Below are 24,470 nucleotides of genomic sequence, written 5' to 3'. Positions count from 1 at the left end.
GTGACAACAGCCAGTCAGTGTGCTGCGTCCTTCTCTGCCTCTGCTCTGATTCGTTGCCTGTTTATTTATTTATTCATATTTTAGATTTTCTTTTCGCCATATGAACGATCTGTGTCGCTGTCTCTGATCAGTGTTGTCTGACTGAGCTGCTCTCACTGTAAAAGCTGACCAGACCGTTTTTCTGTTGTATTTTAGATGTGTTTTAATTGTATTACCTGTATTTTGTTTGATTGTTGTACGGTGACCTTGAGTGCCATGAAAGCCGCCTTATAAATAAAATGTATTATTATTGTAACGATTAAAGGTATCACAGATCTCGTGCGTCTATCATCACTTGTTCTCTGCTTTATAGAAGCACTAAAGGGGGAGGAGCCAAACTGTCGGAATCTAATAGACAAGACAAGTAGGGCTGTGCGGTACACTGGTTCATACCGAAAACCGGTGTTTATTTTATTCTCCTTATGATATGAATTTTTCATACATCGCAATACCGGTGAATAGCCCAAACAACGTCCCGAATGTGCACGGCGGGAAAGTGTTTCAGCGGGGACCCATTTCACCACTGCACACCACAGGCGTGCTCGAGCCGGCGAGAGTGAGAGCATAGAGAAAAGTTTCGAGGTGAGAATGGCTGCTGGAGAGAGTCCTGAAACTGAACTGTACACGATGACCCAGAAGAACTCAAACCACAACAAGCAGTGTTTCCCTGAATGCAACTAGCAGCTGCTGAAATATGAACGGCTGAATTATTTTTCTTTTTTTTGTCTTTGCACTTTAGAAACTACCGTTATATTATTTGGAGCTACGGACGCTTCATATCCAGGCCTATAGAACAGGTCTAGACCTTGTCCTCTTATTAAACAAACTAAAGAGCCTCATGTTATTCATCTTATATATATATTATATGTCTATCTATCTATCTATCTATATATATATATATATATATATATACATATATTATTTACATGACGGCATGTCATTTCTTTCTCTACATGGTGACAATTATAACCGACCATGGCACTAATGGAGTGGAGCCTGTGTTGCATTCAGGCGTTGTCACGTACATAACAAATTCCAGCACTTGAATAGGCTGTAGCACAACACAGCAGTGTGTCAAGTGGGCCGAACCCGAGCAAACTACCGTCAAACACTGTGAAACCGATGTGATTTTTAAAAAAAATGTGATATGAAAATGTTGTCATAACGCCCAGCCCTACAGATAAGCATCTGTAAACACAACACGTCTTTATGGCAACCGTGTTGTTTCCACATCACAACTATTAGAGCTCATCAACACAGTTATAGGAACGACTTCCAACTCTGAAAAAGGGAAAATTCGAGCAGCACTTGAACGCAGCGCCAGACTGACTGTCTGACGACCAGCGTCCACTCTCACTCCACCTGTGTCTCTCTGTTGATCTTAGAAACAGTGTCACCGTTTCAAAACTATATGTAAAAGATAACAATCCCATAACAACAATAATAATGATGGTGTTTACCTGAAGGCAGTGAGGTACTCCACATCACCCATAGGTGGCTCCACTCCTCCAGTCCACGCGATGTTCACATTGAAACCAACACCTGCACCTGAGCCCACCTGCAGACAGAGACAGACACAGAGCTGTGGTCACTGTGGACGCTACAGAGTCATTTTACCTCTGTGTGTGTGTGTGTGTGTGTGTGTGTGTGTGTGTGTGTGTACCTCCTCAGGAGCTCCGCTGCCAGGGAAGAAGTTCCCGTCGTCATAGCGATGGAGGGAGATGTAGAGGACGTTGGGGTCGCTGTAGAAGGCCTGCTGGGTGCCGTTGCCATGATGAATGTCCTGCAGTGACAGGTCACAGTGACATCAGAGAGAAGGTCAGTGCTGATGAAGACGCTGTGGACACACTGTGTGAGCTGAGTTTCACTACATGATTATCGTGACATAAAGACGTCATGGTAACGCTGTCATCTCATCATATATAAGAGAGATCAGCTCAGCTACACTGAGAATAAATCAGCCGTTAGTTTTATGACTTTTGCACAGAGAGAGGTGAAAACAGAGTCGTCTGCTTAAACGTAACTCGTGTGTTACGTGTGTTTACAGCTGGTTTACTTGTGTGACAGGATGGAGGCAGACTCTATGAACAAATGAATTAACTTTATTTCAGTCAGGAAAACTTCAGTCAAAGAAACTTCATTCCCATTTGCAGTGTTATATTTGGCGGCATGGCTCTGCCCTTCCACATGCATACGAGCAAAGCCTGATGTGTTCACACTGGGCACGAATAAAACAAAAAATTACCTGTAACGTCATTATAAAGATGCCATTAGGTGCGTATTTGCAGCAGTTAGTGTAATGAATGCCGAACATGTGAATTAAGCAGCATTAATTAAGTGAATACATGATTTGGTGTCACATGCTTATTCACAAGAGATGAAAAATCTGAACTTCAGCGACTGATTCGCGCCGCCACAGCCCATCAGCACTGAGATCCTTTGACGCCGAGGGCGTACCAGCGGAAGTTTATTCATTGATTCAGCAATTTCACGCACGTGAATTGAGCCAATACAAAATATTCTAGCGTTCAAACTTAGGCGAGTCATATGACATGAAAATTTGCATCGCATTTGGTGATGCTGCGTTCGTTTTGTACTCATAGGTCGGAAGTCGGAAGTAGGAATGACGTCACCTCCGAGTTGACAACAGTTTTTGCATTTTAGTTGACGACGGTGGACAAGTCGGAACAAAAACATGGATGGCTGCAAGAAAGCCTTTGTTGCCCTTGCACTTTCGGAGTATAGACAGCTTCAAAACCATCATGCACTCCAACTGATGAAAGCCGCNTGGACAAGTCGGAAAAAAACATGGACGCCCGCAAGAAAGCCTTTGTTGCCCTTGCTCTTTGGGAGTATAGACAGCTTCAAAACCATCATGCACTCCAACTGATGAACGCTTCAGGTGAGGCTGACCTGATGTGAAACAAATAAGATAAAATTGCTATAAACAGTACTTTAGCAGAGTGTTGACTCACTATGTATGTGACCGGCAGCCATCTTGAATTCGTAAGTCGAGGCTGATGCGGTTGCTCCGAGTTTCTGAGTTGGAAATCCGATCTCAGGGTGCGTTCGAGTTTAAACTTCCGACTGGGAACTGTGAATTTCCGACCTCCGAGTACAACACGAACACACCATGAGAACACAACATGAGGCAGAGAGAGCAAACCTCTTCGCACATACGAGGAAAGCCTGTTCACACCGGGTGAAAATAAAACAATTCGCACAAGTGAATTACATGTAAAGTTAATGTAAAGACGCGATTAGATGTGAATTCCTGCCGGGCAGTGTGATGGATGTGAATGGATGCGGCGTGAATAACGCGAGTAGAGTGATTTCGCATCATCCACTTATTTGCAAGAGTTGAAAAATCTGATCTTCAGTGACCAATTCACGCCGTGATAGCCAATCAGCACTGAGATCCTCCGGGGAAGTATGACACCAAGGACGTACCTGCAGAAGTTCATTCATCGATTCAGTGATTTTAAGTGCGTGACGCCAGTTGCCCTTCCATGCGCATACGAGGAAAGCTTCAGAGTCTATAACGAGGCTGAGGTGTCTGAGCTGTGGTCGTGTCTCTGTGAATGAAGGCTGACACATGGCGTATGACAGGTGACGATGCAGACAGGTTGTGTGTGTGTGTGTGTGTGTGTGTGTGTGTGTGTGTGTGTTACTCACCCAGTCCACGATGAGGATCTTGCCCACTCCCAGTTTCTGTTGCAGCAGTTTGGCAGTGATGGCGACTGAATTAAAGAAACAGAACCCCCTGTTCACACACAGAGTGTTACAGTTAGTCGTCATCAGAGTGTGACGTGGTGAAACACCCAACAGTGTAACAATGACCGTGTGTGTGTGTGTGTGTGTGTACTGACATGGCGGTGGACTCCTCAGCGTGGTGACCTGGTGGACGAACCACAGCGAAGCCGTTCTGGGACAGACAGAGACGCAGAGTGAAGGACGGATCAGACAGTGTGTGAGTATCAGAAAACTAAGCAGTGTGTGTGTGTGTGTGTGTGTGTGTTACCTTCAGCTCGCCTGCAGCCACTCTGAAGGCCAGCTCGATGACAGAGCCGACTGCCATGCGGACCGCCGCTGACGAGTGCATCTCATTCCACACGGTGTCACTGTCCACCTGCAGGGGGCGGCACAGAGCTCAGACCATCAGACCACAGATAGAATAATATTGGTGAGCAAGTAAACATGGTTTATTGACAGAGAGCCTCACCCCGATTCCTCCACAGGGAAGAACAGCGTACATCTTCTGGCTGATTGGACCTGAAACAACCAATCAGAGCAGAGCTCACAGGTCATGTCAGGACAGACAGAGCAGACAGTGAGACAGGCAGACAGACAGACAGACGGTTACCCAGCAGCTTCTTGTGGTCCAGCTTGTGTCTGTTGAGCGGACTGGTTCCGTACAGCAGAGTGTGGAACTCTGAATGGACCGACTGGATCTCATCCAGAGACGCCTTACGCCCCCGAATCCTCTGCTCACACACACACACACACACACACACTGAGTGAGGAGTTTGTACAAATCAAACAGTCAAAGCTCCAGAGTGTCGGATTTAAAGTGAATCTGATCTGATGTTTGTGTTCTGGTTCCCTCAGAATGCGACGTTCATATCTACACAGGGAGCAGGTCCTCGTCTACAGAGATCACCACGTTGCACCGCCATGTTTCTACAGTAGCCCAAACTTTACAATGTGAAACGAAGCTGAACTAACGGCTCATCTCCAACAGACCAAACAGTCTCAGAGAAACACTGATGTGAACAATGAAACGTCTCTATTCATAGTTTTTATTGGTTTAACCTCTCTAACTCAGCCAGGACGCCGACGTCCTCGCTCCCCCCCTCCTCTGTTAAATGGTATCTCCCAGGCGCACTACGTCATCAAACCATGTGATGTTTGGTATTGAAGGATTACTCGCCATCTTATGTGGAGCTGTGAGCGGGGACTTAGCTGTTTTATAAAAGGTAAGAGTCTCACTCCTACCACTATTTTTGGCTTAGATATACCGTCTAGAAAGTGGGATCATAACTTTCACGTTTCATATGGCTTTATTTGGTGATATTTTATGGTGTTTCTGTGTCATAAACAACATCAGCTATCATAATCACACCTGATTTCAATAAGGTACAATGTTTGAAGCTGGCTGAGTGTTGTTTGATCACTGATAGTANACCTCATGCATGCATGTAGTCAGAGCGGTTCAGAAGCTACAGTCATTTTAATTTGGGTATGTCATTTTAGGCGTTTTCGCTTCAAAATGGGGGTGGAGTGCAAGAGGTTTTAAATCAGCTGCAGTCTCATTTATAAACACTGCGTACGCACAAACCGAGGGTTGAAAGAGGCAAACGCCACTTCACATGCAAAAGTTGTGATCTATAAAAACAGACTTGACGTGAGAAACTTTGACCCATGCTGACGAACATTTTGGAAACGGGGAATCTGCGATGCAGACGGTGGGGTGGAGGCTGATTGTGGAAACGGTTGAATATATTTTGGTGCACGCCATTTTGACTTTTGTCCGTACATACTGTACATTTTTAGTATAGATCCAACTCATTGTTTTAATAATGAGACCCCTGGTGAGTTTGTCAGTTCTCCAGTTTCTGCATGGGTGTAATATTGAACCTGTCCTTATGAAAGAAAATCAACTTAAATCAAAAAGTAACAATTATAATAAAATAAAAACTAAGTAAAACTTTTATAACCATCAGATTACAGCAATGTGGGCGGAGCTCTGTCCAGAGTATTAAGGACTGTGTGTGTGTGAGTGAGTGTGTGTGTGTACCTCGCAGCGGCCCAGTAGGCCCGTCTCCTGCAGTCTGGACCAGATGCTCTGCACTCTCCCAGCATGCTCCGGGTGGATGTGAGCGTTGCCACAAACACACTGATGCTTCAACATCAGACTGTCGTAGACGAGCCCTGCAGACAGTAAGGACAGAGACATGTAGATATCAACCAGGGCTGAACAAATAAGAGCTGGGAAGAGATGCATGCTGGGTAAAACAATAAACTCATAAAGAGAAATAAAACATACAGATCATACACGCTAAAGATCCTCCACTGTGTGTTCTGTAGTAACTGATGATCACCACCAGGTGTCAGCAGATACAACTGAAACATGAGTGAAGGTCTCAGTTAACTGACGGAGGAGAAACCTGAATGTGAAGTCCAGAGCAGACCAAAGATTCAAACAAACAACTGCTGTCGACACTCCGTTCTGTAACGTAGTAAAAAGCTGCTGGTTGACAGGAAGTGACCACGATGAGACGGCGTATCATCTCTAGTCAACAACTCTCTGTGCTTCTGATCTGTAACGTCGACAGGAAGTGACCGCCATGAGACGGCGCATCATCTCTAGTCAACGACTCTCTGTGCTTCTGATCTGTAACGTAACGTCAGTCTACGGCGTAGGTTATGGCGTAGACTCTGTACGGTGTTGATTCGACACAGAAGTATGAATCCCACTTAACTAAGTCCCTCAGCTAAGGAGCAATAAAGCCTTTAGTGTCACATTTAAGGAGAAAACTACAGGTGTTTTGTGCAGCTGGTCCCAGGACATCAGCTCCTGCAGAAGAAACTCTGTTGAAGAATTTCAGGTTTTTCAGTTCATCTGAACCGCCAGCTAACAGTCAGCTCCCTGTTGCTAGGCAACCAGCACGGTGGTTTAACAGCGGGCGCACCGACGCGGCTGATGTCAAACTGTCGTCCAATAAGGGAGCAGATGTGCAGAGAGAGAAACTGACCGGTGGTGAAGAGGTGTTTGATGGGATTGACGGTAGCCGTGGCGGGGGAGGACTGCGCTCGTCCCAGAGGTCTGTGGGGCAGCGAGGACTGGAACACACCCAGCTGCTGCAAGGCCTGATGGGAAGGAGGGAAGAAGAGACACAGAGAGAGAGAGAGAGAGTTATGATTCACAGCAGCAGCAGCAGGATGAATCAGAGAGGCGTTCATTCACTGCAGAGATGGCGTGCTGAACGCCAACAGTCCTCCTGTCCGTCTCCGTCATCACACACTCAGATATTCTGTCAGCTCATAAACTTTGATAAAAACGCTCAAACTCAGCGACTGATTCGACGCAGCGATAAAAACGCTGCTGCGACTTGTTTCACGATGACGACATTTGTGTTCAGGTTTTCGTGACACTCGGACTGACTGTGCTGAAACTTCACTCATCACCAACCTCCACAGAGTGTGTGTGATTTTAAGGTTTGTCTGCAGACACACACACACACACACACACACACTGGGTCTATATATAGGGAGTGTTGCTGTGCTCCCTGCTGCGATCTGGGTGACTCATCATGTGTGGGTGGACACTAAAACACACACACTTCAAGATATACAGACGTACAGGAAGACACACAGCAATGAGTCCAGGGGTTGAGTCACCAGCTGGTGATGTCACTGCAGCGTCAGTGTGTGTGTGTGTGTGTGTGTGTGGACGCCCAGTGGTGAGGCTCTCGTGTTGGAGGACAGTTTGAAGGAGTTTGTTCAGGTAGGTTTCAGGTTTCAGGTTTCAGGCGCTGACAGAACACGGATCTATATGTCACATGATGACGTCAGCGAGCGTTTCACAAAACGAAGAGTTGCACTGAGTTTCATTCAAATTCATCCTTTTTCTGTTTGTGTAAAATGTCAGAGCTCTCCGGATGACTCATCCTGCTCCTGTGCGCTTTGACAAAAATCCACTCAGCTGAATGTGATCACAGATTTGAGACTCATCCATTCATCCTCCAGCACAAACACCTCCCACAGCGAGCGCGGGTCAGAGGGGTCGACCGGGTGTGACGAGGCGGGAGAAACAAAAGAGCCCGTTCACAAATGATATCAGAACGTGTCTCGAGTGACACTTGTGATCTGATCTCACTTCCTGCTCTGTGTGTAAATAAACAAACGCATCATTTCTGTTTGCAGAAACCGAATGTTTTTAAGCAGCATCAAGACGCCACCCAGCTCGCCACCATCACTCAGTGTGTTTCCAGTCACAGTGAAGTGGAGCTACAGTCCCAGCTGGGCGAGGACATCTAACTGGTCTACTGTCCTTGTCCCAGTATACAAGCACGGGAGGGGAATCCATTTATTGAGCCAAGTATGTGCGACTCCTCTACGATAGGCGGAGATATGCCCCCTTTCAGCTTGTTAGTATTGGACCTTTTTCCTGTTGACCTATTACGTCACAGACCAAACAATGGACAAACAAGTTAGCTACGGTTAGCTAGCAGCTAACTGCTACCATGGTGGACAACTTTACAGCTCTGTACGTTTGGTCCGTCCAAAAAGTCACAGCTCTGGATGTAGATTTCTCCATGTTGTTACCGGCTTCTTCTTCTCTTACACATTTAATGCTATTGGACTTCCGGGTCAAAGCCCGGGGCGGAAACTGTGGAGCATGCTCAGAGCTCCTTAGGTGTTGGGTGACCACACTCGATGTCAGGACGTCTAATACCAACATGAACTTTAAGTAAAATACTGACAGAGGATGACGTTCATATTTTGTCTTCTAGCGGTGGGAAAACATCGATACAGCAAAGTATGGTGATATTGTGTCTACACATGGACAACAAGTATTTATCTTTTATTATCTACATTATTCATTTTTGCAAATACACATTTTGTTAATGCTGTTAAAATAACGTGTTAGAAAATAAACACTGATTGATGGCGTTCCCTGTGTGTCACTGAAGGTCACAGTGTCTCTGTCACATGATGGAGGCAGACGAGACGACACTGCTTACATTTAAAAAACACCCAGATGGAGCTGTTGATAGGAGCACTGTTCTCTGCAGGTTCTGCAGGAAGTAACTTTCGTACCATCAGAGAACTTCAGCCTGAACTATGACCTCAACACAAAGAGGTCTGAGCTAGCACAGCCTCCGATGCTAACGCTAGCAGCCTCATCGAGCCACGCTCGACCAGGTGTTAAGACTGAGCTGGCTAACTGGCTGTGCTTCTCTCCAGTCATGCTGCGGCTAACGCTCCGCTAGCCGCTCCCAGCTAGCTCCGGTTTGTTATTCAGGTTAAAGTGTGAAGAAGCAGCGGGTCTGTGGGGCAGCTGAGTGAAGTGGAGCCTGAGGAGGAAGCACCGGTTAGCCCCGGTTTCACTACAGGCAGATTCACTCGCTACAGGGGCGAGGAAATAAAACCTGAACAGCCAATCAGAGTGATCTCTCTCACCGACAAGCTCCGCCGCCGATTCAACATGCTCAATCGGCCGAAAAGCTGCCGACGCCGAAGTGCTGACGGTGCGGGACACACCGCAAAAACTAGGGCGACAGACGCTCACCGACGGCCCAACTTTGGTCGACGGCCGACCGTCTGCTTGGTGTGTCAGGGCCTTTAAAGAATGGACTGCAGACCAGTTTGGGTGGTCGAGGACAGAGGGACAACTGTGTCCAAAATCCAGCAGCTTTACGATAACACATCTGAGAACATTCATTTCAACTGAAATTTTCTAAATACTTTCACAGCAAAATTTGATATATGTGATTAATTAGATTCTATTTTTTCAATCGCTTGACAGCCTTAATTTCAACACAACCTTTGGTACGAGAATAATAAAATCAGTTGACTGATAAAGATCCAAAATCCTCTCTGTAAAAAACTTTGACTCTAATGTGACAGCAAACCTGACTTTATCAGATCAGATCGTTTCAAAGTCTTAAGTTTCACAGCAGCTGGTGACTGAAGCACACTGAGTCTCGTCTGTGACTCTTCATCACATTTGGGTTCATTAAAGACGAGAACTTCTCTCTCAGAGCAGATAATAATCATGTTACACAACGAGCTCGTCACAACGCAGCGTCTTGTTTCTGTAACGAAGCTGCACGACCAGAGAAAGACCCAGAAGGAAGACAGAAACGCTCTGCGGCTCAGGAAGTGTGAAAACAACGGTGCGAGGGTGAAAAGCACCTGAAGCCATCTCAGGTTTGGACCGCAGCAACGGGCCGAGCGTTCGCTGCGATGAGTCAGATCTCTAACACACAGCAACATCTGTAACAGAGCGAAGACTGCAAACAGCAGGAGGACGGCTGATGATGCAGCTGAGTGATTCATCCCTCTGTGGGATGATGCTGAACGCCGCCTGAGTTAAAGACGGACCTGAGACCTCAGAACGGCGCTTACCGATCTGACGTGCCCCCACATCCCCGACATTCTCCATTCACACCACATTAACTCAGCTCTTCAACCACTTCTGTTCAGGATTCTTATAAAGCTGATGCTCTGTAATGAATGAGCTGTATTTATACATCTAATGAAGCAGCCCGCCTTTCCACCCGTGTGAGGGGAGCCATTTTAATCGAGGATGTGTCATCAACTGAGGGCGTTGGGCGGAAATAAACATTAGAAGCAAAATCACTGATCACCTGCAAACTTTAGTTCTGTTATTACTAGGGATGGGTCACGATTTTCGAATTTCGAATATTCGTTTTATTTTTGAAAAATCAATTTTTTAATGCGACTATTACTATTCACCGTCTTATTCCCCTCTGAACGCTCTCTGACCATTTCTCTCCTGACTTCTCCGTCCTCTCTCTCCAACCTGCAGAATAAGTCACGACAGTTTACACTTCAGATCAAGGAAAACCTGCTGCAGCTGAGAAGAAACTATTCTGGTTCTGAATCAAATCATTTTGGTCGAAATGCTTTGAACAGTTCAAACATAGGTTTGGGAACAAGACGGTTCCATATTGATGAAGAAGGAGTATCTGAGGAGCTCCAGCACTCCGTCATCCCACCATCATCTTCAAAATGTGATTTTAAAGTCACTGTTAATAGAAACCACCAAAAAAGTGGATTTTGTTGCAAGTCCTTCTTAACCTCTCTAACTCAGCCAGGACGCCGACGTCCTCGCTCCCCCCCTCCTCTGTTAAATGGTATCTCCCAGGCGCACTGCGTCATCAAACCATGTGATGTTTGGTATTGCTGGATTCAGGAAGCTCTCGACTTTTCAAAAATAACATGTTTTTCTTTTATTTATTATGTATTTCACACCAGAGCAGCCTAAACACACAAAGTCCAAAATCGTGATGAGTGGTGACAAGTCATGTCATGCCGTTTTTCAACGGGAAAAGTTAAAGGATTACTCGCGATCTTATGTGGAGCTGTGAGCAGGGACTTAGCTGTTTTATAAAAGGTAAGAGTCTCACTCCTACCACTATTTTTGGCTGAGATACACCGTCTAGAAAGTGGGATCATAACTTTCACGTTTCATATGGCTTTATTTGGTGATATTTTATGGTGTTTCTGTGTCATAAACAACATCAGCTATCATAATCACACCTGATTTCAATAAGGTACAATGTTTGAAGCTGGCTGAGTGTTGTTTGATCACTGATAGTACTGTTTTGAAGCAGAGTGACCCACTTGTCATTTGGAGCTCCGCCTGGATCTTTTCATGGTAAAAACACTGTAGAATGGTCATACTTTGAGCAGTCTTCTTCAAATTTGAAACAAGTGTTCATTGATAGTGTGCCTACAGCCCCACAGTGTCATTTACCTGCTCAGATGAAGCCACAGACAGTTATTCATCCTGAAACACATTTTTTATTTTATTTTAGGCAAAATCTTCAACTTGTTACTGACTTCAGAGGCCCATTACTCTGTCTCTGTATCACCTAGAGTGTTTCTGACACTTTCACAAGAGAGTTTTCTTTCTGGCAAGACCTCATGCATGCATGTAGTCAGAGCGGTTCAGAAGCTACAGTCATTTTAATTTGGGTATGTCATTTTAGGCGTTTTCGCTACAAAATGGGGGTGGAGTGCAAGAGGTCTGACGTTCAGTACCAAGTCAATGCCAAATCTCTGATGCTACTGGTTTCTCTCCAGTGCTGCAGCTTCACATGAGCAACTCTTCCCGACCTGACAGAGCAGCATACACACCTGTAAGCAGGCACATGCACAGACAGACCCCAGGTGGTGCTATTTGCAAGACCTTTTTTTTGTTAATCTCTTTTAATAATTAGGGCCTGAGCACACTGTGCGAGGACGCTCTTGAAATTGAAGGAATTATTATTATTATTTTATATTTTAGTTTTTAATTCTCAATTAAAAGTGTTGTTTGCACGACACCTTCATCTGAGTTGAGCCCCTGCCCCTCTCTCTTCCCTTGAGGCAGGCGCACACAAATCAAATTCAAACCATTGTTAAACATATCAGTACAGCCAATCTAATTTAAGATAGTCTGGCATAAAATCACTCTGTCTCCCTCCAACTCTGGTTCAGCTTCACCAGCTGCTCGCTGTGAGCAGAGACAAACGCTGAGCTGCTTTCCTTCGTCCACAGGTCTTTTTTTTAACCAAAACTCAACTTGAAATAAAGTTCATGTCTGATAATTAATATATTTGGAATTTCACTGTTGTTGGTTTCGATTATTAAACTCCTGGTGTTGTGACGTCGGCAGTCGGATATTTGGGAGATAAGAACGAAGCACAAACCTGTGAGTAGCTCCCCCTCTCCTCTTCATCCCCCTCCCTCAGCTGGACCACGTCATCCTCCTCTTCCTCTTCGTCCAGCTCGCTCTCCGTGCTCTCCCCTTTCACGTGCATGCTCCCGTGCTCCTCCTCGCCCTTCAGGTGCACGGCGAGCTGCTCGGAGGACGGCGTGCTGTCGTCTGATCCCTCCTTCTGGAGCCTGATTGGTCAGAGTGACAGGTTAGAGACAGAGCACGGGTACTGATGAAGATCGATCAGTGATGATGATAATGATGCTGACTGACGGCACCTGTGGAGCCCCGCCCCCTCATCGTCCTCCTGCATGTCATTGGTCTCTGTCAGCTCCTCCTCTGTCTCCTCTGGGTGGGTGGGCGGCGGCCTGGGAAGCTCCGTCCCCTTCGACAGCATCTACACACACAAGTTAACGTCAGTGTGTGAATGTGTGTGTGTGTATATGAACGTGTGTGTGTGTGTGTGTGTGTGTACCTTGTAGTGTTTCTCCAGGAAGTGTTGGTGCTGCTGCTGCACCACCAGCTGCTGCAGCGCCTGCGGCGACTGCGGCAGAGGTGCACTCTGGGTCCGAGCCAGCGGCCGATGGCGAGGTAACTTGTTGACCGCCCGCATGCCGCCGGACACGCCTCTCTCTGCCGTAACCAGCGGCGACTGGCTGTACATGGGGACTGAGGGGGGGAGCAGAGACACAGAGAGTTGGACACTGTGGGCGGAGACTAACGTGGACTTTAGCGTGGACAACGTGTGTGTGTGTGTGTGTGTGTGTGTGTGTGTGTGTGTGTATGTACCAGCGAGCATGGCTGTCTGCTGTCGGGCCTGCTCCAGCAGTAGAACATGTTGTAATAATGAGGAATGGGCGGAGTGAGAGCTGGGGGGCGGAGTCTCCACCTCATGCCCCACCCCTGCAGAGACACATGATGACATCATTACTCATTCCAGAAAACACAGCTTCAGTACGTAGTGCTCAAGAAGCTTCTTTAATTAAATGTTTCCTCACACACACACACCTGCTGTTTAAGAATAAAATAAATGATGCGTTCAGGTGAGTTTACCTGCAGGTAGGGAGGACGTGGAGAGGAACTTCCCTGTTAGAGCTCCGCCCCCTCGCAGTGATTGGATAGCTTGACGCTCGGCCTCCTGCTGGGTGGACAGCTTCTGAGGGGGCTGTGGGGGGAAGTTACCATGGTTACTGGGGTTTTTAAACAGGAGTTGTGCAAATTTGCAGGAAAGCCCAATCAGTGTTTTTTCAGCATTGGCAGTAATCAGTGTTTTTTCAGCATTGGCAGTATAAAAACAAAATCGGGGAGTGCAGCAAAATGCCGCCTAAATGCCGCCGGTGACCCACCGTGATGTGTGTGTTGGCTGGGAGGCCCAGGGAGATGTTGGGCAGCGAGGGCGAGGTGTAGAGATTCAGAGGACTCAATGTCCCATCAGCCCCCAGCGTCTGGTGCAGAGACCTCAGCTGTAGACAGAGAGGTTAGTTAGGAGCTCATCTCACTCTGTGACTCTTCTCTTTGGGCTCGACTGCTTTAAAACAAATTCATTAACCAGTTAATAAAACATCTGTCATTAATCATCAGAGTGCAGCTGTTTGACTCCACCTCATGTTTTCACCTCAGTCTCCTCATGTAAAATCTGACCTGCACATGTTGGATCAACGATGAAGCTCCTGAGCCTCGTTATCTCTGTTAATAAATAAATGTTTCTGTGCAACAACACAAAAACAGGCTGCGTTCACACCTGACCTGTTTGGTTCAGTTTGGTTGTGTGTGTGTATACCTCAGTCTGTATGTTGGGGACCGACCCCGTGTTGCCGTTGGCAATAGCCGTGTTGGAGCTGTTGGGACTGCTGGGACCTGAACCTGGAGCACTGTTACACAGAGACGAGACTGGACCAGAGACAGAGAGAGGAAGAGGAGTTCGTATGTTTACTTTGAAAACACATTGTTTCTTTTGTTCTTCCAGAATGTAAATCATTGTCATGTCAGTGTGTACACGTGTGTGTGTGTGTGTGTGTGTGTGTGTGTGTGTGTGTGTGTTTACCTGATATCTCTATGGCTCTCTTCTTAAAGGTGCTGATGACGGTCCCGTCCTTCCTGCGGAGGAGTGGGGAGCTCCGCCTCTCCGCCACCTTCTGCTTCAACCGTGATCGCACCTTCAGGTTGGGCTCTGAGACTGCAGACAGGAAGACGACTCAGCGTGGCGTCAAAAAAAAACACATCAACGATCAACAGCCGACTGTGTTTCAGTCTGTTCGGACACATTTGTTCCTGTGTGTGTTTCTTTCTTTGGGGCTTTTTAATCTGGTGCGATTTGTTTGATTGTGATGTCATTGTTTTGGTTGGCGGAGGATTTCTTTGGGGTATTTGAAGGTTTCCTGGTGATGTGCCAACAGGAGCCTATCAGGGCGGATACAGGAGCGCAGGCTGATAATCCTCCGTTGCATTCTGGCTGCAGCGTCGGCATGCTGGATGAGCGGCGCCAGCAGCAGGTGTATTTTAAGGAGGCTTTGGTTTAAAAGTCAAGGTGAAGGGCAGAGAGCAGGAAGAGGAACCAGAGGAACAAGAAGCGTCCAAGTTTTATTGGTTTAAGCTGCTGAAACAGTGTCCAGCACTGATGGTAGGAATGTGTCTACTGGGGAGATTTGGCGATACTGTTTCTATCACAGGAGCAAATCAGGGCTGGATTCTGTCGTGATCTCAAGAATCTAGCTGCCTAAAGGCCCTGACACACCAAGCCGACGGTCGGCCGTCGACCAAAGTCGGGCCGTCGGTGAGCGTCTGTCGCCCTAGTTTCTGCGGTGTGTCCCGCGCCGTCGGTACTTTGGCGTCTGCGGCTTTTCTGCCGATTGAGCATGTTGAATCAGCAGCGGAGCTTGTCGGTGAGAGAGATCACTCTGATTGGCTGTTCAGGTTTTATTTCCTCGCCCCTGTAGCGAGTGAATCTGCCTGTAGTGAAACCGGGGCTAACCGGTGCTTCCTCCTCAGGCTCCACTTCACTCAGCTGCCCCACAGACCCGCTGCTTCTTCACACTTTAACCTGAATAACAAACCGGAGCTAGCTGGGAGCGGCTAGCGGAGCGTTAGCCGCAGCATGACCGGAGGGAAGCACAGCCAGTTAGCCTCCGCTAGTCTCTGAGCTAGCCCCGGCTCTCCGTTTGGATCCAACCGGAGCACCGAGCCCTGGTTTGTTATTCAGGTTAAAGTGGGAAGAAGCAGCAGGTTTATCGGGCAGCTGAGTGAAGTGGAGCCTGTGGAGGAAACACCGGGACCATCTGGATGTAATAGTCCGTGGAGGTGCTGCGGTTGGTTTGGTGTGTCCCCACCTTCAGAGAGAGATTTTGGAAAGTTACCTACCTACATAATTCATGTTCATAAAAAAGTGGCGCCATTTTCCAAACACCAAATTTCACCACTGTATCGAACAGCAGCAGAAATGTGAGCTGTTCAGGGCCGAACTCTCTCGTGATCTCATGATTCTTGCGTGATGTTGTGAATCCAGCTACAGCTGCAATCCTGGATGTTTGGTGAGTGTTAACCCTTCGACTGTGGGATCAGTGCAGCTAATAACAGATCTGACTGAGAAAGACTTGAAAGGATTTTGCATGAGCATTCTTTCAGTCAATGTTTTACATGTGTGATATAAATCTATCATGTGTAAGAGCCCTGACACACCACACCGACAGTCAGCCAACGCTCTGCACCTTGGCAGGTGTCACGTCATCCACCATCCTCTCCACCACCTGATGACATCATCACTACGTCACTTCAGAAACGCCGATATGATGCGAATGAAACGTGTAAATGTGCGATGTTAAAGTTTTCCTCTGACGTCTGGTCTGTCCTGTCCTGACCTCCTCGCTTTGTATTGACGTGTTCGGAGAAATGCTTTCACATGCTATCAGTTATATCTGTAACCGTGTGTGTGTGTGTCTGTGTGTGTCTTGTTAAGGCTCCCTCTTCTCTGGTGAGTCAGACTCAAAGTGACTCACACTTGCACACTCGTACACACACACACACACACACACACACACACACACACACACACACACACACACACATATACAGAAACACACCACACTCCACCTCCTCCACATAATTCTTCGTCAAACTACACACACACACACACACACACACACACGTCCTCCCTCTGTCTGTGTGTGTGTCCTACCTGTCTTGCGGAGCGGGAAGTCGTCTTTGCCCTCGTAGTTCCCCAGCAGTGGGGGCAGTTTGTAGGAGGGAGGAGTTCCTGGGGTGTTACTCTGCGGAGGAGAGCCCTGCTCCAGGGAGGTGTGCTGGGCACCCCTGAAGACACACACACACACACACACTGAGTTATCCGTCTGGTAAATCCTTTCAGAATATAAAGTGTTTCAATGAAGTCATTTTCTGACGACCTGCTTCATGAACTTCATTTAGTCACTTCCTACATTTCCCAGAATCCTTCTCCTGTACATCCTGTACAACGATCTGAGCCTGTTTCTGACCCGACCTTTGAGCCGCATGACGCATTTTAGAGTCGGACCAAATTTCATCTTCATCAGGCATCGTTTGCAGCAGTGAGCCGCAGGAAGTGAGGACCCATCGTGGTCCAATCAGCTGCAGGAGAAGTTGTCAGAAATTTCTGTCTGGCTCTTTCACAGTTGACGCAGAGTTCAGGTCGATGCCCCGAGATTAGCACCTTTTTATCTCACTGCACGTGCGTAAAGTAGCAGGACGAGCGTCTTAAAGCGCCATGGAGACACGACGCACCAACAAAATAAGGCTGATCTAACAAACTGTTTGTTTGTTTGTTTGTTTCCCCATGAAAAGTAACGCACCTAAATTCGTACGTATCCCACATATTTTGAAAGGCTGCAATTACATGACGAATGTGCTGATGGCAGTAAACAAGGAAGCAGTCCTGAGCGCTTGTAAGGAGGCGAGTTGGCGTGAACGATGAGTCACAAAACCCGTCTCGGGTCAGTATATCATATTTCAGTGATGCGACAGGTTGATGTCTCTGCAGGCCTCACCAGCACTTTGGGGAGAAGGAATGGTTCAGTCCGCCGATGCCGGGCTCTTTCTTATTGAGGAGGAACTCCTGCAGCTTCAGCTTCACCTCTGTACTGGCGATGGCACCTTCAGAAACACAGCAGAGAGTCAGCAAAGGACGGCGGCCATGTTGTATAGACACACACAGCAAACATGTGCACAGCATGGTAGTGATTAGTCTCACAGAGCCAGACCTACGTCGGGTTGTGCCAGCGCTGGAGAAGGTCTGGCTGAACCCATTAAAATTCCACACTAAGGTTGCTTTACACCAAATCTGGTGCTGCGGCGATTAGCCACAGGGGTGTGTGGCGTTTGGGAGTGTCGCTGAAATGGGACGTTTGTGGGGGAGCGGAGGGAGGAGAGAAATCTCTCCATCTCAGTGACGGAGTTTTTGTTGTCACTAAGTTTAGGATGTCTTCAAAGATCTGCAGAGTTTCTCTTAATTATCATTACGGCCACAAAAGACGCACATGCGTGCACACACAAACAAAAGTGCACACTCCTTTGAAGGATAAAACACACAAACTTCTAATACACACTTTAAGTCTTTCGCTCACTGTAATATTCAAAGATAGAAACAGACTGTGTGACTTGATCCTGTGGACTGCGGGTGTCTTTATGCTCTGACCGGCAGTTACATGATCGGCCACCGCAGCTAACGTCAGGTCAAATGACCACCACAATCAAATCATTTTATCACTAAGTCAACGTGGACATTTGTGCCAAATTTAAAGAAATTTCCTCGGGTCACTCTTGAGATATCGTGTTCACGAGTAGTGGATGGACGCAAGGTCACAGTGTCTTTGACCTCTGACCATCAAAATCCAATCAGTTCATTTGTAAGTCAAAGTAGATGTTTGAACCAAATTTGTGGAAACCTCTAGGAGAGTGAAACGGATACACAGCGACCTTCAAATTTGGCACAAATGTGTGATTAGATTTTGATGATCAAAGAAACACCCTCAAGGTGTTCTACAGATATCGTGTTCACAAGAATGAGACAGAGCAACCTCTACCTTTCACCTTTCACCACCAAAATCGAATCAGTTCATCACTAAGTCAAAGTGGACGTTTGTGCCAAGTTGAAAGAAATTTCCACCGCGCATTCTTAAGATATTTCCTTCCATTATACAGGTGCTAGGTCACAGCGTCTTTGACATTTGACCACCAAATTCTCAGTTTATTGTAGACTCAAAGTGGACGTTTGTGCCAAATTTACAGAAATTTCCTCCAAGCATTCTTGAGATATCGTGCCTGTGAGAATGGGACGGACAGATAGACAGACAACCCAAAAACATCATGCCTCTGTTCACGGCTTTCACCAGTGCGGAGGCATAAAAACACTCTGAGTTGTTTGTATTTCTTTAAACCAATCAGAGTCATCGGGGCGGAGCTAAGCCCAGGATGCAGCGATGCTGCTCATGCAAAAAAGTGTTGGGAAGGAACTCATTTTGGTGGAACATCACGTGGAGAGGCGAGTGCTGGCATTAAATCTCCGCGTGTGTCGACAAAGGTCTGGCCATGTGAGACAAGTTTAATGTAGCGACAGGGACGGAGACAGAGCCAGACGTGATGTTAACAGCAGCAGTATCAGAGGAACGTACTCTCTTTGCCTTTCTCCTTGTTCCTCAGCAGCAGCAGCTGTTGCTCCAGTCGATGTTTCTCCTGCTCCTCATGTCTCTGTTGCTCCAGTTTCCTCTTCTGCTCCAGCTCCTGCTGCCTCTTCGCCGCCAGCAGCTCCTGTTGTTGCTTCAAACACACACATGTTACCGAGCTGACCACCAGCGCAGGAAGCTGAAGCCAGGTACGGTGAGCGGACACCTGTCGGCCTACCTTCAGGTGCTCCTGCAGCTGGACTTCGTGCTGTCTTGTCAGCACTTCGTGCTTCTTCTGGAACTCGGCGAACAGCAGCTGTTTCTGGAGCTCCTGCTGCTGTTTGAGCAGAACGAGCTCCTGCTGGAGCTGCTGCTCCCTCATGGCTGTGTCCACCGCTGCCACCCCTGCAGACAGAGAGCCCACCCTGGGCTCAGTCCGCAGATCTACTGGGCCTCCTCCTCCACCTCCTCCTCCTGGGCCTTCACCTGGACCCCCACCTGGGAAAACAGATACAGACAACAGGTCAGACATACTGGTGACATCACTGATTGTTTGTTCACCTTAAACAGCAGCGTCATTATTTCTTTAAGGTTCCTCATGTATTCAAATCCAAACTTTTGGTTGAAGTTTTAGCATTGAACTATAATTTATTTTCTAAAAAGTTTCCCATGTGACCTGGCAAAGGTTTCTGCAGGATAATGTCGCTTTATAAAAACACAGGCACAGAAAAGGAACAAGAGTAGCACCCAGCACCAACCCCGTGTTTTCCAGGCGGTTAAAGACGCAGCATGTGTACGGGCCCTTAGACAGTCCACTGATCCACTTTTAGGATGTAATAAACCCACTACATCAAACCGCCCTTCTGAGATATGGCCTCCCCCATCAAAGACTCACCTCCTTCCCCGCCTCCTCCTCGCTGCTCGCTGGCTGTTCCTACGGGACTCTGCATCCCCGACGGGAGGCTGCTCTTCACCTCCACTGCAGGACACAGGACAGAGAGACAGAAACAGAGCCATCGATTAGTCTGGAAAATGTTGTCAGACTATTACATCATTCATCTCACACACACTCACACGCACACGCACGCGCACACACACACACACACACACACACACACAGAGTTCTCATTTCATTCATATGAGCTGTGATAGTGGAAGAGGTGAGGAACACAGCGTCCTGACACCTAAAAATAACCACGAGACTAGCATTAGCCTAGTATTGACTTACCCTACTGTTGCCATCAGCAACAATGGGAGTTAGCCTAACATGTAGTTAGCGTAGCTAGTTACCGTTACTAGTTACTTCATTAAAAAGTGACTCAGTTAGTAACTCAGTTTCTTAAACCAAAAAGTAATGCGTTACTGAGAAAAGTAACTTTTTAGTTAAGTTGTGTGGTAACGTTAGACCACAACATCAACTCAACGTGAATAAGATTATCAATGATGTCTACATCTGTTCTAAGGTAAGTCAACATTGTGTTTGAGGCAACATATTGTCACTTTGCTGGAAAGAAATATAAAGTTATCTTTAACATCTCTAGCTAACGTTAGCTAAAGTTAGCCTAACGTTAGCTCCTAGCTGCGTTGTTCATCATGTCACCTTGTTTGCTGGGAGTTCATTAGCCTATTTTGTTCTAGTTTTGTACTTTGGTGATCGTACATCATTGTTAGCTGTTGTCCAAAGGGCTCTAGTTAAGCTAACGTTAACTTCTGGAGCTTAGCTTCATTAACTTATCTGTAATGGCAGAGATAACAAAGGTTGGCAAACGTTATGCTGAATGATTCAGTGTAAATACTGTAGCACCAAACTAACGGAGAGACACTCTTGGTAAAGATGGTAAAAAGGCCGTTATCCTTTTCTCATATTCTGAGCCAAAAACCTTAACTTCAGTGGCACTTTAACTTGTTGTCTTTGATGGTGACGGCAACCAGATGCGGTTCACAAGCGTACACTGTGACCTGTAAATTTTGGCTTGTAATTTAAGCTTTTCATCGACCTTCTCAACAATAAAATGATGAATATATCCCTCCAATGCGTAGTTTAGGCCCTTTTGGTTACTTCTCAATGACATCTGATCGTTATGTCCCCAAAAATCATCAGTTGCCTCCTGTGAAATGCCGTGTACTGTGACATCTGCCATAGCGCCGCTCACTGAATGTTGATAGTTTGTCCAGGTGAGTGGAGGGGGGCGTGGCTTAGCCATAGGTCAATTGTTCATATACCTCTATCTGACTTGACTATCTTTTATTGTTAGGGCTAAAATGTTTTAGTGAAAGCGAACTTCAGTTTGTGAAGGAATACTGCATGCTGCGGGTTGTTTTAAAACCTGGCCAAAAATAACGGAGTAATGCACCGTTGGTTAAGGTAACTGAGTTACTGAATTTAAAAACTAACACCTTAGAGTAGGCTATTAGTTACTGCCAAAACTTACGGCGTTACTAATAACGCGTTACTGCCCAACACTGGCTAGGCTGAAGGACACTGCAAGATATGGTAACAAAAACATTAATGCTGGTCAGAAATCGTTATCAGTGAATATTATTAGTGGTTATCAAATAACAACAAAGACTGACGTTAACTGTCGTGTTTTATCTTTATTTAAGTCATAGAAGCAAAGTAACAAACACTCATACATATCCAAAATGGTAAATATAAATCTTAATTACCGCGATGTGCTCTGTGACCTGCTGACATCTTACTACAACACACTGACGTTGGCTTTTTGCTCTCAAACTTGTGTCAAACTGAGCGATGCACAGACGGAGTTTTGCCTTCGTTCTCTGACACCATTCAGATAAACACATTACGTGTTTTAGAGCTGCGTATTTTTTTATTTTGTATTTTTGTTCAGCTTCAGCTCATAAACTGTCTTTTCAACAGAGTTGGAAATCGACGCCACTCAATATGTGAACATTGTTTCTTTCTTCCAGCTGATGAGTGAAGCAAATCTCGCAGGTATTCATCAGGTGGCTGGTGCTAATTTTCAACCTTTCTTTATACGCCGCCATTTTCTCATGAGTTCCCGACCTGTACTGCACGTATGCAACTCTCAACAGAGATGAGAAGAAGGGAGATAACTCACACTTTCGCTACCACCGTCATCAGCTCCAGAAAAATAATTTCATCCTTTTTTTTACAACTTTTACTATTTTTGCTGATTTACTGGTGCTGGGTGATCAGTCAATCCTCATCATTGATCCCTGCGCACGTTAACTGGACATATTTATAGCAGAGAGAGAGAAAAGCCTGCTGCAGTCCAGAAACAGAAAACACATCCCTCCTCTCCGTCAGTGACAAACGCAGCGCCTCCGACTGATCTGGATTTGTGGGCTAATCAGTGACAGATTAATACTGATTTCCTGCTTCAGGCTCCACAGTGACGTTAGCTCAATAACAGATATGGAAACTCACCAAGGCCAAAATTCATCACCATCACTTCAAATGTTTCAGCTTCATTAAAGCTTCAGTCTGTAAAGTGTTGTGTTCAGGGACAGTCCGGCTGTAACTGTGCTGTGTGGGTGTGTCTGGTAGATGCTGAGTGTGTTTTGAAACTTTTGAAACTTGTGTCTCTCATGAACATTCTTCACACACTCTGTAGTCAAGTTTCCATCAAACCTAATGCACATTTTCTGCATAACAAAATGTGAATTGTTGCATATTTCCATTCACTTCTGTGATGCAAACATTATGAGTCAGGCCGTCCAATCACAGTGGAGGAGAGGCGGGACAAAGACCAAGTACGACGATGGATATGGGATCAATACTGAACCCACAACCCTACATGCATTAAACTTCCCATCGTCCAGAGCAAGTACTTGTTACGACAGGTTGGTTTGGTTGAGTCCACAAACAGTTTTAGTCAGTTTATTCTTCAGTCCAAGTGGACGTTTGTGCCAAATTTGAAGAAATTCCCTCAAGGTGTTCTTGGACAGATGACCCCAAACATAATGCCTTCAGCCTACAGCTATCTCACACTCCCAGCTCAGTGTTTTCAGCTAGAAAAAAAACACCTTGGTGGACACACAGTCTTATGAAAGAAACACCAGGAACTGTCCAACCAATGAGAATTTGGTCGGACAAGAGCACATCAACCGACCAATCAGAAGGTGTCTGCCCTGAACATCAGCACATCGTTAAAAGAGCATCAAACAACAGAAAAGACACTGGCGTCTTCGTATGACGGGCAAGTGCCGCCCCCTGACACCAACAGGAAGCACTGCGCTGCAGTGCGTCATCTAAAGACCACACACTAAAAGATCTGTGCTTCCTCCACCTCTGCGTTAGCTTCAGATCATGTGTGGACGAGCACTAATCTGACTTTATTTCTCACCTGAGGAGCTGATCTCCAGAGCTGTGGCTCACCAGGACGTATCTTTTTTACCACTATCTTTATGACGATGGGAATGTGGGTCGTTTAATTTAAGATATTTCTCAACCTCAAAAACAAGGGCCCGTCCCAATACCCCCCTTAGCCCTACCCCTACATTTGCGTGTTCCCGCGAGGGGTAGTGGTGTCCCAATTCCTTTTTGCGTGTAGGGGTAGGGGGCATAACGAGGGGTAGTGGGTATGAAACTAGCCCTTCGGAGCGAGGGATTTCAGATGCTGACTTGCCAGCGAGGGGTAGACGTCGCCATGGCTACCACTGAGCAAGAGACGGGGAAAAAAGTTCATACATAGCTAATGTTACCGCCGTCAAGTTGCTTGTTAGCTAGCTCGCACTATCTGGCGTCTGTCATCTGTCCTGTTCTGCAAATTTGTCGGACTTTTCACATTACGATAACACGCCAGCTAGTATAACTATGCTGCCTCGTAATGTTAGCTGCTTAGCTAGCTAGCAGAAGTCCCCTGTTGTCTGTCGTTCATCAAACGAAGCATGATGAATGCGGCAAACGCGATCGGTAGGATGAACTCAACTGGAGACTCCATTGTAGATGCCGGTTGGAAATGTAGATGGCTCGCAGCTTCCTGTTTAAAATAGTTACCTATGTGTGAACGTAACCGACGCGGTGACGTAGTGAGTGGTGTCCCAATTCCTAGGGAAAGATTTCTACCCCTACCCTTCGTTGCTTCATTTTGAGGGCCAAGGGGTCGTGGACAAGGGGGGGTATTGGGATTGGGCCTAAGTCTCTCCTCAACCTTTCTTCATCAAACAAGAGACACCAACAGAGTTCTCTTTTTGCTCTTTATACATCCACGGTAAGGAGGAGAGTTGAGCTGCTACGGGAGCTGGTACGAACAAGCAGAGCACGAGAAAGTAAAAAAAAAAAAAAAAAAAAATGCTCAGAGGCAGTGAGGCTCGTGATCGGACAGTGGCTTTAAGCGTCGTGGGGCGGTGCGTCCATGAGT

The 24,470-nt window shown here is 46.5% G+C and overlaps 1 protein-coding gene across 4 annotated transcripts in view; it reads right to left on the bottom strand.

Annotated features, from left to right (window-relative positions):
- The window catches only part of hdac5 (histone deacetylase 5), a 62,884-nt gene that overhangs the window by 7,220 nt on the left and 31,194 nt on the right, over positions 1 to 24,470 (bottom strand). For 3 of the 4 annotated variants that reach the window (XM_050068409.1, XM_050068412.1, XM_050068410.1), the window contains 21 exons: positions 20,018 to 20,101; positions 19,132 to 19,620; positions 17,509 to 17,614; positions 16,665 to 16,798; positions 14,538 to 14,669; positions 14,274 to 14,383; positions 13,840 to 13,956; positions 13,547 to 13,658; positions 13,283 to 13,396; positions 12,969 to 13,162; positions 12,772 to 12,890; positions 12,486 to 12,681; positions 6,795 to 6,909; positions 5,837 to 5,970; positions 4,403 to 4,523; positions 4,262 to 4,311; positions 4,061 to 4,168; positions 3,909 to 3,964; positions 3,715 to 3,802; positions 1,703 to 1,822; positions 1,500 to 1,597 (listed from right to left, as the gene is read on the bottom strand). In XM_050068409.1, coding sequence (XP_049924366.1) covers positions 1,500 to 1,597; positions 1,703 to 1,822; positions 3,715 to 3,802; positions 3,909 to 3,964; positions 4,061 to 4,168; positions 4,262 to 4,311; positions 4,403 to 4,523; positions 5,837 to 5,970; positions 6,795 to 6,909; positions 12,486 to 12,681; positions 12,772 to 12,890; positions 12,969 to 13,162; positions 13,283 to 13,396; positions 13,547 to 13,658; positions 13,840 to 13,956; positions 14,274 to 14,383; positions 14,538 to 14,669; positions 16,665 to 16,798; positions 17,509 to 17,614; positions 19,132 to 19,620; positions 20,018 to 20,101 — 2,797 coding nt within the window. The remainder of the gene's footprint in view (positions 1 to 1,499; positions 1,598 to 1,702; positions 1,823 to 3,714; positions 3,803 to 3,908; positions 3,965 to 4,060; positions 4,169 to 4,261; positions 4,312 to 4,402; positions 4,524 to 5,836; positions 5,971 to 6,794; positions 6,910 to 12,485; positions 12,682 to 12,771; positions 12,891 to 12,968; positions 13,163 to 13,282; positions 13,397 to 13,546; positions 13,659 to 13,839; positions 13,957 to 14,273; positions 14,384 to 14,537; positions 14,670 to 16,664; positions 16,799 to 17,508; positions 17,615 to 19,131; positions 19,621 to 20,017; positions 20,102 to 24,470) is intronic. The other variant, XM_050068411.1, reaches the window with a different exon arrangement.

This window comes from Epinephelus moara, chromosome 18 (assembly GCF_006386435.1).
Source record: "Epinephelus moara isolate mb chromosome 18, YSFRI_EMoa_1.0, whole genome shotgun sequence".
NCBI classification, from domain to species: domain Eukaryota; kingdom Metazoa; phylum Chordata; class Actinopteri; order Perciformes; family Serranidae; genus Epinephelus; species Epinephelus moara.
This window is presented reverse-complemented; position numbering and strand designations above follow the sequence as displayed.